We start from the raw sequence: 14,553 nt of genomic DNA on the forward strand, positions 1-14,553 counted from the left end.
ACTTAGCAGCAGCAGCAGCATTCTGATAGGTGTAAGGTGATATCTCATTGTGGTTTTGATTTGCATTTTCCTGATGATGAGTGATGTTGAGTATCTTTTCATGTGCCTCTTGGCCATTTGTATGGGCCATTCTTTTTGGGAAAATGTCTATTCAGTTCTTCTGTTCATTTTAAAAATTGGGTAGCTTATTTTTTAAGAGAATTTTTTGCCTATGTGGTTTGCAAATTTGGAAAACTTAGCAGTGGCCAAAAGCCTGAAAAAAGTCAGTATTCATTTCAATTCCATAGAAAGGCAATCCCAGAATGTTCAAACTACTGTACAATTGCACTGATTTCACATATTAGCAATGTAATTCTCAAAATCCTTCAAGCTAGGCTTCAGCAGTACGTGAACTGAAAACTCCAGATGTACAAGCTGTATTTAGAAAAGGCAGAGGAACCAGAGATCAAATTGCCAACATCCGCTGGATCATGGAAAAAGCAAGAGAATTTTTTTTTAAAGTGTGCTTCATTGACTATGCTAAATCCTTTGACTGTGTGGATCACAACAAGCTGTGGAAAATTCTTAAAGAGATGGGAATACCAGACCACCTTACCTGTCTCCTGAGAAGCTTGTATGCAAATCAAGAAACAACAGTTAGAACTGGACATGGAAAAATGGACTGGTTCCAAATTGGGAAAGGAGTATATCAGTGCTGCATACTGTTACCCTGCTTATTTAATTTAAATGCAGAGTACATCATTTGAAGAAAACAAAATGCAAAAAGGCAAAATGGTTGTCTGAGGAGGTCTTACAAATAGCTGAGAAAAGAAGGGAAGCTAAAGGCAAAGGAGAAAAGGAAAGATATACCCATCTGAATGCAGAGTTCCAAAGAATAGCAAGGAGAGATAAGATAGCCTTATTCTTGCCTGGAGAATCCCATGGATGGAGGAGCCTGGTAGGCTACAGTCCACGGGGTCGCAAAGAGTCGGACACGACTGAGCCTACCTGACCTCACCTCCTCAGTGATCAATGCAAAGAAACAGAGGATAACAATAGAATGGGAAAGGCTAAAGATCTCTTCAAGCAACTTAGAGATACCAAGGGAACATTTCATACAAAGATGGGCACAATAAAGGACAGAAATGGTATGGTCCTAACAGAAGCAGAAAATATTAAGAGAAGGTAGCAAGAATATACAGAAGGACTATACAAAAAAGACCTTCATGACCCAGATAACCATGTTGGTGTGATCACTCACCTAGAGCCAGACATCCTAGAGTCCAAAGTCAAGTGGGCCTCAGGAAACACGACAAACTAGCTTAAGAACAAAGCTAGTGGAGGTGATGGAATTCTAGCTGAGCTATTTCAAGTACTAAAAGATGATGCTGTTAAAGTGATGCATTCAGTTCAGTTCAGTCGCTCAGACGTGTCTGACTCTCTGCGACCCCAGGAATCAGAGCACACCAGGCCTCCCTGTCCATCACCAACTCCCAGAGTTCACTCAGACTCACGTCCATCGAGTCAGTGATGCCATCCAGCCATCTCATCCTCGGTTGTCCCCTTCTCCTCCTGCTCCCAATCCCTCCTAGCATCAGAGTCTTTTCCAATGAGTCAACTCTTCGCATGAGGTGGCCAAAGTACTGGAGTTTCAGCTTTAGCATCATTCCTTCCAAAGAAATCCCAGGGCTGATCTCCTTCAGAATGGATTGGTTGGATCTCCTTGCCATCCAAGGGACTCTCAAGAGCCAGCAAATTTGGAAAACTCAGCAGTGGCCTTGGGACTGGAAAAGGTCAGTTTTCATTCCAATCCCAAAGAAAGGCAAGGCCAAAGAATGTTCAAACCGCACAATTGCACTCATTTCACATGCTAACAATGTTCAAAATTCTCCACACCAGGCTTCAACATTATGTGAACAGAGAACTTCCAGATGTTCAAACTGGATTTACAAAAGGCAGAGGAACCAGATATCGTATTGCCAACATCCACTGAATCACAGGAAAAGCAAGAGAGTTCCAGAAAAATATCTACTTCTGCTTTATTGACTATGCGAAAACCTTTGACTGTGTGGATCACAACAAACTATGGAAAATTCTTCAAGAGATGGGAACACCTGATCTGCCTCCTGAGAAATGTGTATGCAAGTCAAGAAGCAACAGTTACAACCAGACATGGAACAATGGACTGGTTCTAAATCAGGAAAGGAGCACGTCAAGGCTGTATATTGTCACCCTGCTTATTTAACTTATATGCAGAGTATATCATGCAAAATGCTGGGCTGGATAAAGCACAAGCTGGAATCAAGACTGCCAGGAGAAATATCAACAACCTCAGATATGCAGATGATACCACTCTTATGGCAGAAAGTGAAGAAGAACTAAAGGGCCTCTTGATGATGGTGAAAGAGGAGAGTGGAAAGCTGGCTTAAAATTCAATATTCAGAAAACTAAGATCATGGCCTCTGGTCCCATCACTTCATGGTAAATAGAGAGGGAAAAAATGGGAACAGTGTCAGTGTTTATTTTCCTGGGCTCCAAAATCACCATGGACTGTGATTGCAGCCATGAAATTAAAAGACACTTGCTCCTTGGAAGAAAAGCTATGACAAACTTAAGACAATGTATTAAAAAGCAGAGACGTCACTGTTCCAACAAGTCAAAGCTATGGTTTTCCAGTAGTCATGTATGAATTTGAGAGCTGGACTATAAAGAAGGCAGAGTACTGAGGAATTGATGCTTTCAAATTGTGGTGCTGGAGAACTAGATTCTTGAGAGTCCCTTGGACTTCAAGGAGATCAAATCAGTCAATCCTAAAGGAAATCAACCCTGAATATTCATTGGAAGAACTAATGCTGAAGCTGAAGCTCCAATACTTTGGCCAACTGATGTGAAGAGCTTCAATTCAGTTCAGTTCAGTCGCTCCGTCGGGTCTGACTCTTTGTGACCCCATGAACTGCAGCATGCCAGGCCTCCCTGTCCAACACCAACTCCTGGAGCCTACCCAAACTCATGTCCATTGAGTTGGTGATGCCATCCAACCATCTCATCCTCTGTTGTCCCCTTCTTCTCCTGCCCTCAATCTTTCCCAGCATCAGGGTCTTTTCAAATGAGTCAGCTCTTCACATCAGGTGGCCAAAGTATTGGAGTTTCTTTCAGCTTCAACATCAGACCTTCCAATGAACACCCAGGACTGATCTCATTTAGGATGAACTGGTTGGATCTCCATGCAGTCCAAAGGACTCTCAAGAGTCTTCTCCAACACCACAGTTCAAAAGGAGGAGAAAGAAGTAAGGGAAATAAAAGTTTTGTAACCCTAGTCTAGAAGTCTAATGTTCAAGTCAGTTAATCGCCATCATCAAAAATGCCTCTGACTTAAGTGCCTAGTTCTTTTTTTCTGGAAGGAATGTTAATGTTAATTATTAAGTAATTTTAGCTTTTCAAAGTTAAAAGTTTTAATCTATTAGTGAGAGTAGTGGTGGCATAAAAATTGACCAAGAAAAAAATTCATTATTAAGTGATTTCTTTTCTTTCATTCTAATTGATAGACATATGTCTTACACTTAACAGATGTTTGGTTGTTTGTTGCTGTATAACAAGCCACCCAAAAAATTCATGATTTGAAACAATAATAATCAAATAATAATTATTATTTTTGTCCACAGATCTGCTGTTTGGCAGGGTTCATCTCTGCTCCATATAGCACTAGCCAGGACAGCTTGACCAGAGGCTGAAGGATCTGCTTCCAATGGGCTCATTCAGCATGGCTGAGGCTAAGGACCAGGGGACTCAGGTCCTATGGGCAAAGGGAAAACAGAAGAACTCCTGTCCAAACCCTTGCTCTAACGGATGCCCAAACTCTTCATGGCTTCTAGCAACATAAGACTGTGTCCCAGGATGACTCCAGTCCCTATTAAAATGCCTGCCTGAGAAAGCTCAGTGCTGCCAGAATTTAAAGATTGTTCTTCTAACATCTGATGAAAAGCCCCAACTGTCCCTTTCCTACAGCGTGTACTAAACAGGGCTTACAATTGTGACAACTTCCTCTACCCTTCTTAGATGTACAGAAATCCCCTGGTATCTGCAGGGCATTGGTTCCAGGAGCCCTACAGATACATCTGCTGGCATCGAAGTCATATAAAACAGCATAGTATTTCCATACAAGCTATGTACATCCTCTTGTAAACTTTAAATCATCTCTAGATCACTTACAGTACCTGACACAATGTAAAGAAATTGAAAGTGTTAGTAGTTCAGTTGTGTTGTGTCTGATTCATTGCAAGTCCATGGACTGTAGCCTGCCAGCTTCCTCTGTTTATGGAATCTCCAGGCTAGAATACTGGAGTGGGTTGCCATTCCCTTTTTCAGGGGATCTTCCCCAACCCAGGGATCGAACCCAGATCTCCTGCATTGCAGGCAGATTCTTTACCCTCTTAGCCACCAGGGAAGCCCCACTCAATATATGTGCTTTGCAATTAGTTTAAAATACAATGTAAATGCTGTGTAAATAGTTGCTAGGGTGTGTGGCAAACGCAGGTTTTGTTTTTTGGAAATTTCTGGAAATATTTTAAATTTTATTTTTAATTGAAGGATAACTGCTTTACAGTATTGTGTTGGTCTCTGCCATACAAAATGAAATCAGCTCTGCTGCTTCTGCTGCTAAGTCACTTCAGTTGTGTCCGACTCTGTGCGACCCCATAGATGGCAGCTTACCAGGCTCCCCCGTCCCTGGGATTCTCCAGGCAAGAACACTGGAGTGGGTTGCCATTTCCTTCTCCAATCCATGAAAGGAAAAGTGAAAGTGAAGTCGCTCAGTCGTGTCTGACTCTTAGTGACCCCATGGACTGCAGCCCACCAGGCTCCTCCATCCATCGGATTTTCCAGGCAAGAGTATTGGAGTGGGGTGCCATTGCCTTCTCCGGAATCAGCTCTAAGTATACGTATATCTCCTCCCTCTTGAGCAGCCCTCCCACCCTCTTCCTGGGAATTTTTTTAAAAAATGTTTTTTGATCCACAGTTGGCTGAATCCGCCAGTGCACAACCTATGTTTACCGAGGGCTGACTGTATCATCTACAAATCAAGAGTGTCTTTCTCAGAGACCCGAAAGCCATTCCTTTGAAATGTAATCCTCAGGAAGGACAGAGTCTCTGTTCCCAGTGTTTGTGAGAGGATACAATTCTACCTTCAACAAACTGACAGCTAGCAGGCCCAGCTGCCCTAATTATATTTATACTCATTAACCCTCTTAACAGTTTTGGTTGAGCTCTTCTCTCTTCCCCCACCTCTACTATTTCATTTTCCCTTTAAACCCCTAGTCTTCTCCACACAAACCATGACTGAGCCTGGCTCTTTCCCCTACTGTCAGGAGTGATGGGATAAAATGTTTTCATCGTTTTCACTGATGTCTATGGCTTTAATCTATCTTTGATAATAGGCTACCCTAAGTGACCTGGGCTTCCTTGCAGTAAGGTGGCTGTGTTCAAAGGGTCAAATGAAGAGAGAGAAAAGTGACCTCATAGCAAAACAGCAGTGCCTTGGGCTCCTGGAGCAGGAAAACGTTTTATACTATCAGTTCAGTTCATTCGCTCAGTCATGTCTGACTCTTTGTGACCCCATGGACTGCAGCATGCCAGGCCTCCCTGTCCACCACCAACTCCTGGAGCTTACTCAAACTCATGTCCATTGAGTCAGTGATGCCATCCAACCATCTCATCCTCTGTTGTCCCCTTCTTCTCCTGCCTTCAATCTTTCCCAGTATCAGGATCTTTTCCAATGAGTCATCCCTTCTCATCAGATAGCCAAAGTATGGGAACTTCATCTTCAACATCAGTCCTTCCAATGAAAATTCAGGGTTGATTTCTTTTAGGATTGACTGGTTTGATCTCCTTGCAGTCCAACAGACTCTCAAGAGTCTTCTCCAACACCACAGTTCAAAAGCGTCAGTTCTTCGGTGCTCAGCTTTCTTTACGGTCCAAATCTCAAATCCATACATGACTACTGGAAATAGCTTTGACTAGATGGACTTTTGTTGCAAAATAATACTCCTACTTATTAATACTATACTCCTGTATAAACCAAAGCGGACTGGAAATAATGTGATTCATATAGATTTGAAGAGAAAGCAAAGAAAAATGAAGTTTTGAGAACAGAACAAATATGTCACTTAGGGGTAAATGTAAATTCACCCTATGGGGGGAAAATTAATTACTCCTTTAAAAAAATCAATCAATTTTTTGAAAGTCTCACATAAAATTAAAACACAGAAAAGGAGAATTCCCTGGCGGTCAACTGGTTAGGACTCTGCTTCCATTGAAAGGGGCGCTGGTTGAATCCCTGACCGGGGAAATAAGATATCACAAACCACTGCAGCTCGGACAAAAAATAAATATAGGAAAGAACTAGAATTTGTAAGAGTGATGCCAAAATTTGAATTTAGGCAGACAGGCCCTTTCTATTACCTTGGTTTTTCAGATTAGGACACGCAGGTGGTAAGTATTATTTCTGAGGACACTTTGAACACTAAACCTTCACGTGTCAACGTTTCTTAGATACTTTCTCTTCAGTACAATCCTGCTGAATGGGTCTCCCGATGAAGAGGTACTTGAAATGCAGAGAAGCCGGTTTTACCTCAGGCCAAGGGAGAGGACGCGAGATGACTTTTTTTAAATATGATTTTTGATCCCCGTGGGTCTCCGGCCTGGACTACATCTCCCACCAGGCCGTGCTCCGAACTACGGGTGCCGGCTTGAGGTCCAGCGCCGTTGGCGGCGGCGCAGTCGCCGAGAGGGCGGCCGACCGGCGGGCGCTTCGCGGTTTGAATGGCTGTGGGCCCGGGCCCTCGGCTCACCTGAGGACCTGCCGCACAGGTGTACGCTATGCCGTCGGGAGGCGACCAGTCGCCGCCGCCCCCGCCTCCCCCTCCGGCGGCGGCGGCCTCAGATGAGGAGGAGGAGGACGATGGCGAGGCGGAGGACGCCGCGCAGCCGGCCCGGTCGCCGGCCCCTCAGACCCAGCAGCGGTTTGACGAGCTGTGCAGCCGCCTGAACATGGACGAGGCGGCGCGGGCCGAGGCCTGGGAGAGCTACCGGAGCATGAGCGAGAGCTACACGCTGGAGGTGCGCCGGGGAAAGGAGACCAGCGGTTTTCGGGGCCTAGCGGTCCCGCCCCGCCGCGGGGGATGGGGGCCCTTCTCTCTCCGGCTCGGGAGCCCCGCGGGGGAGCTCCCCAGGTCAGCCCCGGCTCTCCCGGTCCCCAGCCTGGAGCGGGAAGGGAGTCCTTTCTGCCCACTTTCGTCCTGGAAACCTGGCTTTTGAAAAGCCCTTAGCTGTCCTAAAAGTGAACCCTGTCTCGGTGCTCTTCCCTCTCCGGTTCCGAAGGGGGAACAGCCTTTGCCCTGAATTAGCACCTCGAGGCTGAGGTCGTGCTGGGGTCTGATTACAAAAATACAGCCATCTGGTTGGCAGACTGAACAGGTGCAGTTGTCAGGACCGTACTCAAAAGGGATGGGGGTGTGGGGCTTGCCTGCGCTAGCACTGAAATTAACCCGATTTTAGCGTCTGCGTTTCCAGGCTTCTCCTCAAGTTCTTTGCAAGCTGTACCTAATTGCCTTTGGTCCAGGCATTGCCATTTGAGTAAATGCATTACGTTTCGGGCTGTGTTTGTGTATTTGTAAACAAAGAAGAATCTTCCCGTGAGCGGATGAAACGGGCTTTCTGCCTACCTGGATATAGACTCTTATCTGTCTCTAGGAAGTCAGGACTGCGGCGATCTTGAGGACTTATTGGTCACCCCAGACACTGCACAGGATTCTTAAGAGTCGCTGTCATCTGGACATGTTTTGTCCCTTTCTTCGGACGGGGCTTGCAATTAAGAAAAATGGCCATTCTAGCCAGTGAGGTTCAACTCTGTAGGCACCTCCCCTTTACGGGCCAATGGGAAGTGACACGGAAGTGTGTATTGTTTATCCGCTGTCTAACTGCCCCATGGGAGTGATATTTAAACTGCAAGCCATATGATTTTCTGAAGTTGTTTAATAGTTTGTGGAAAGAGTAGGGCAAATAGGCTCAGAATGGGAAGGCTAACAGATGTGTTTTAACTGTAATACGGTGTTTTTGCCTGTGTGGCACTCACTAAATTTATTCCTATTATTTCTTATTCTTGCATTAATATAATTTTAATTTAGTTACATCTAGAGTGGGGGAGGGTAGCTAGATATGTACTGGCTTTAGAACCTGACAGGCCTTGGTGACTTCGGGCAATTTACTTAACCACTCCAAACTCAGTTTTGTGATATGTCAATTTGAGGTATGTGTACCTACTTTACACAGCTGTTCTGAAGGTTAAGTAAGGTAATGTGGAATTTCTGGAGCGTAAAGCATTCATGGAGACTGCTTTAGAATTTACAAAGCTCTTTCACATGCTTAGGTGATATGACTGAATAGGTCAGGTCAGTTCAGTTCTGTTCAGTCACTCAGTTGTGTCCGACTCTTTGCGACCCCATCAATCGCAGCATGCCAGGCCTCCCTGTCCATCACCAACTCCGGAGTTCACTCATGTTATTGTTTATTTCCTAGTGGTTCCTGTGACAAAAGAGAAGGACTATTTTTGGTGATGGGCATAAGTGCCTCCAAATAAGCTCTTATTTTACCCTCAGGGTAACCTTGTAAATTAAATAGAAAAAGCATAATTATACACTTTTTATGTTTAACTCACAGTGGTTAAGTCATAGGAAGCCCGGGGTTATATAAACAAGTGACAAATAATAGATGGTTCAGTTCAGTTCAGTCGCTCAGTCGTGTCCGACTCTTTGCGACCCCATGAATCGCAGCACGCCAGGCTTCCCTGTCCGTCACCAACTCCCGGAGTTCACTCAGACTCACGTCCATCGAGTCAGTGATGCCATCCAGCCATCTCATCCTCTGTTGTCCCCTTCCCCTCCTGCCCCCCAATCCCACCCAGCACCAGTCTTTTTCCGATGAGTCAACTCTTTGCATGAGGTGGCCAAAGTACTGGAGTTTCAGCTTTAGCATCATTCCTTCCAATGAACACCCAGGACTGATCTCCTTTAGAATGGACTGGTTGGATCTCCTTGCAGTCCAAGGGACTCTCAAGAGTCTTCTCCAACGCCACAGTTCAAAAGCATCAATTCTTCGGCACTCAGCTTTCTTCACAGTCCAATTCTCACATCCATACATGACCATAGGAAAAACCATAGCCTTGACTAGACGGACCTTTGTTGGCAAAGTAATGTCTCTGCTTTTCAATATGCTGTAGGTTGGTCATAACTTTCCTTCCAAGGAGTAAGCATCTTTTAACTTCATGGCTGCAGTCACCATCTGCAGTGATTTTGGAGCCCCCAAAATAAAGTCTGCCACTGTTTCCACTGTTTCCCCATCTATCTCCCATGAAGTGATTGGGACCAGATGCCATGATCTTCATTTTCTGAATGTTGAGCTTTAAGTTAACTTTTTCACTCTCCTCTTTGACTTTGATCAAGAGGCTTTTTAGTTCCTCTTCACTTTCTGCCATAAGGGTGGTGTCATCTGCATATGTGAGGTTATTGATATTTCTCCCAGCAATCTTGATTCCAGCTTGTGTTTCTCCCAGGCCAGCGTTTCTCATGATGTACTCTGCATATAAGTTAAATAAGCAGGGTGACAATATACAGCCTTGACGTACTCCTTTTCCTATTTGGAACCAGTCTGTTGTTCCATGTCCAGTTCTAACTGTTGCTTCCTGACCTGCATATAGGTTTCTCAAGAGGCAGGTCAGGTGGTCTGGTATTCCCATATCTTTCAGAATTTTGTGATCCACACAGTCAAAGGCTTTGGCATAGTCAATAAAGCAGAAATAGATGTTTTTCTGGAACTCTCTTGCTTTTTCCATGATCCAGCAGATGTTGGCGATTAGATCTCTGGTTGCTCTGCCTTTTCTAAAACCAGCCTGAATATCTGGCAGTTCATGGTTCACATATTGCTGAAGCCTGGCTTGGAGAATTTTGAGCATTGCTTTACTAGTGTGTGAGATGAGTGCAGTTGTGTGGTAGTTTGAGCATTCTTTTGCATTGCCTTTCTTTGGGATTGGAATAAAAACTGAACTTTTCCAGTCCTGTGGCCACTGCGGAGTTTTCCAAATTTGCTGGCATATTGAAGGCAGCACTTTCACAGCATCATCTTTTAGGATCTGAAATAGCTCAACTGGAATTCCATCACCTCCACTAGCTTTATTCGTAGTGATGCTTTCTAAGGCCCACTTGACTTCACATTCCAGCATGTCTGGCTCCAGGTGAGTGATCACACCATCGTGAATATCTGGGTCGTGAAGATCTTTTTTGTACAGTTCTTCTGTGTATTCTTGCCACCTCTTCTTAATATCTTCTGCTTCTGTTAGGTCCATACCATTTCTGTCCTTTATGGAGCCCATCTTTGCATGGTTAGTTATTTTTTAAAATGTGTATGATTGCTCAATTTTTTAAAAAAGACTTTGATCTCAGATTCTTAGTTTACCCAATAAGTTAATCAGTATTTATTTATTTTCCAAATACTTGTTGATCACCTGTTCTTTGCCAGACACTCTTATCCAGGTGCGGGGCATAGAACAGTGCACAAAATATCAAAATCCCTGCCCTTGTGGAACTAGTAGTCAGCCATGCTGTCAGATCATGTGGGGTATCAGTCTCATGGAAGTGTACAGTGGAAAATAAAATTCATTTGATATTTAATATGTAATACTGGTTATAGACTTTTATCTTTTGATTTCTTGTATTTCTGTCCTTGTTGGGACTTTTAAGGTGTATGTTCTGAGAGAGAGAACCACGTGGAATCCCTGTTGCCTTTCATGATCTTGAAAGTTGCATCACTCTCATCTGTGCTGTTGGTAGAGCCAGATCAAAGTGAAAGAACAAACTCATACTTCTCCTTGGAAGAATGTGTCATAAAAGCATTTGAGACAGGAACATCATTGAAAATGCAGTTTCCCACAATCATTTTTCAACTGAAATATGTATAGTTCATTAGCTCAAACTCAATTTTCTTTCTTTTTTTTTTTAACAGGGAAATGATCTTCATTGGTTAGCATGTGCCTTATATGTGGCTTGCAGAAAATCTGTGCCAACTGTAAGCAAAGGGACAGTTGAAGGAAACTATGTATCTTTAACTCGAATCCTGAGATGTTCAGAGCAGAGGTAACTATGTTAGAGTTGTTAAAGTGCGGCTAATATAAAAACATAGTGACAGTAGAAATTCTCTTTTTCACTTTCTGAGCTTTTGTGCCTGTGGAATGCTAAATTTAGAAGTTAGGTCATGGTTTTCCTTTGCCACATCTAAGTTAGTACCCATTATATTTTATTTCTTTGGAGAAAAATATTTAAATTTTAATGTATTTAACACTTAAATGAGGAGTTTACTATTAAAGGTTATGATTTATTGTAATTATTGGGAGAATTCTAAGTAAAGATACTCTAAACTGAAAAGGTAAATATTTTATGGTATTAAGCCTGCAACTACATGCACAGGACTGGTATCTTCTATAAGTAATGTGTAAATATTCAGTTTCCTGTTTGGGGGATAAGTAATACTATTACAAAATCCGTTAAAGAGAAGGCCAAAGAATATTTTAAGGAGGAGGAAGACATTGCTTTTTCTATCTGTTGTGTAATTGAATTGATTATGTTTCATTATTTGAGTACATTGGGTTAATTTTCTCATGGCTTATTAAAGACTGGTGGGAAAAGGATGTTTGGCATTTTGGAGGAAATACCACTGTCAAAACTTAATGGACCTAGTGGTTTAAAAAAATCACTTACTTTAAAATAATTAACAAGAAATGTAATCTTTTAGCTGTAGTCTATTTATTAATCCTGAATTTCACCCAGAGTTATATTTAGGCCTAAGAACAAGAGGCAATTGATAAAGAATTGAATACCTTGGCTATAAACCTTAAAAAAGGTGTGAAGTATAATCATTGCAAAGAAACGAAGTGGAGACAGAGTAATCTAGTTAAACGACAGACAAGGAGCTTTAGAAGCAAAGGTCAAATTATGGAATAATGAATATATACTTTACTAGACAATGGCACCCCACTCCAGTACTCTTGCCTGGAAAATCCCATGGACGGAGGAGCCTGGTAGGCTGCAGTCCATGAGGTCGCTAAGAGTAGGACACGACTGAGCGACTTCAATTTTACTTTTCACTTTCATGCATTGGAAAAGGAAATGGCAACCCACTCCAGTGTTCTTGCCTGGAGAATCCCAGGGATGGGGGAGCCTGGTGGGCTGCTGTCTATGGGATTGCACAGAGTCGGACACGACTGAAGTGACTTAGCAGCAGCAGACTCAGTTCAGTTCAGTCACTGAGTCGTGTCTGACTCTTTGTGACCCATGAATTGCAGCACGCCAGGCCTCCCTGTCCATCACCAACTCCCGTAGTTCACTCAAACTCACATCCATCGAGTCGGTGATGCCATCCAGCCATCTCATCCTCAGTCGTCCCCTTCTCCTCCTGTCCCCAATCCCTCCCAGCATCAGAGTCTTTTCCAATGAGTCAGCTCTTCACATGAGGTGGCCAAGGTACTGGAGTTAAAGCTTCAGCATCATTCCTTCCAAAAGAACACCCAGGGCTGATCTTCAGAATGGACTGGTTGGATCTCCTTGCAGTCCAAGGGACTCTCAAGAGTCTTCTCCAACACCACAGTTCAAAAGCATCAATTCTTTGGCGCTCAGCTTTCTTCACAGTCCAATTCTCACATCCATACATGACCAGTGGAAAAACCATAGCCTTGACTAGACAGACCTTAGTTGGCAAAGTAATGTTTCTGCTTTTCAATATGCTATCTAGATTGGTCATAACTTTCCTTCCAAGGAGTAAGCGTCTTTAAATTTCATGGCTGCAGTCACCATCTGCAGTGATTTTAGAGCCCCCCAAAATAAAGTCTGACACTGTTTCCACTGTTTCCCCTAACCTTTAACACAAGTCATTTCTCAGTTTTATTTCCATTTCAAAAACTCAGTTTTTAACTTCTTAACCTATGGGTACAGGTTATTTACTTTTCTGCCATAATGGACTAAATGAATTAAAAGCAAAGAGCAGTTTGGGAGAAGATATTTACAATGTAGTGTAACAATGGTCAATATCCAGAATTAAATAAAGAACCACTAACAAAAAAGCCTCTTGATGAAAGTGAAAGTGGAGAGTGAAAAAGTTAACTTAAAGCTCAACAATCAGAAAACAAAGATCATGGCAACTGGTCCCAGCACTTCATGGCAAATAGATGGGGAAACAGTGGAAACAGTGGCAGACTGTTTTTTTGGGCTCCAAAATCACGGTAGATGGTGATTGCAGCCATGAAATTAAAAGACGCTTACTCCTTGGAAGGAAAGTTATGACCAACCTAGATAGCATATTGAAAAGCAAAGATGTGACTTTGCCAACAAAGGTCCGTCTAGTCAAGGCTATGGTTTTTCCACTGGTCATGTATGGATGTGAGAATTGGACTGTGAAGAAAGCTGAGCGCCGAAGAATTGATGCTTTTGAACTGTGGTGTTGGAGAAGACTCTTGAGAGTCCCTTGGACTGCAAGGAGATCCAACCAGTCCATTCTGAAAGAGATCAGCCCTGGGATTTCTTTGGAAGGACTGATGCTAAAGCTGAAACTCCAGTACCTTGGCCACCTCATGCGAAGAGTTGACTCACTGGAAAAGATTCTGATGCTGGGAGGGATTGGGGACAGGAGGAGAAGGGGACGACAGAGGATGAGATGGCTGGATGGCATCACCGACTCGATGGATGTGAGTTTGAGTGAACTCCGGGAGTTGGTGATGGACAGGGAGGCCTGGCGTGCTGCGATTCCTGGGGTCGCAAAGAGTCGGACACGACTGAGCGACTGAACTGAACTGAGCTGAACACTAGTTAATAATTGACAAATAGCTACTAAAAAATGGGAAAAGTATATGATTTCACAAAAGCCTAAACTCAAGTAGCTAATAGATGTAACAAATATATTCAATCTCACTAGTAATCAAAGAAGCTCAAAGTAAAAATTAGATATTATTTCATTCTCATCAGATTGGGGAAATTTAAAGTCTCATAATACCATTATTTGGGCTTCCCACGTGGCACTAGGGGTAAAGTACCTGCCTGCCAATGCAGGAGAGGTAAGAGATATGGGTTTGATCCCTGGGTCAGGAAGATCCCCTGGGGAAGGGCATGGCAACCCACTCCAGTATTCTTGCCTGGAGAATCTCATGGACAGAGGAGCCTGATGGGCTATAGTCCACAGGGTCGCACAGAGTCAAACACAGTCGACTGGAGCAACTTAGCATGCACGCACAATACCATTATGCAGGGAAATAGTAACTCTTTATTGCTAATGTACATTAGAGAGAGTATAAATTGGCACAGTCACTCTAGTGGGAAATTTGGCAGCAGCCAGTAACGTTGAAGATGCATATTCTCTGACTCAGCAATTCTATTTCTTGGGGATAATTCTTAAAGAAATTCCAGTATACATGTATACAAATGTGTTCCTTATAGCATTTTTTGTTACAGAAAAATTAGAAGGCTCAGTTTCCATTGGTTGGGG

General features: G+C 43.2%; 1 protein-coding gene across 4 annotated transcripts in view; it reads left to right on the top strand.

The window, feature by feature from the left end:
- The first annotated feature begins 6,749 nt into the window (after positions 1 to 6,749).
- The window catches only part of RBL2 (RB transcriptional corepressor like 2), a 46,467-nt gene continuing 38,663 nt past the window's right edge, over positions 6,750 to 14,553 (top strand). For all 4 annotated transcript variants that reach the window (XM_060398343.1, XM_012189779.4, XM_060398344.1 and 1 more), the window contains exons 1-2: positions 6,750 to 7,092; positions 11,029 to 11,159. In XM_060398343.1, the coding sequence (XP_060254326.1) occupies positions 6,853 to 7,092; positions 11,029 to 11,159 (371 nt within the window). In that variant the 5' untranslated portion in view covers positions 6,750 to 6,852. The remainder of the gene's footprint in view (positions 7,093 to 11,028; positions 11,160 to 14,553) is intronic.

This window comes from Ovis aries, chromosome 14 (genome assembly GCF_016772045.2).
Source record: "Ovis aries strain OAR_USU_Benz2616 breed Rambouillet chromosome 14, ARS-UI_Ramb_v3.0, whole genome shotgun sequence".
Classification (NCBI taxonomy): Eukaryota; Metazoa; Chordata; class Mammalia; order Artiodactyla; family Bovidae; genus Ovis; species Ovis aries.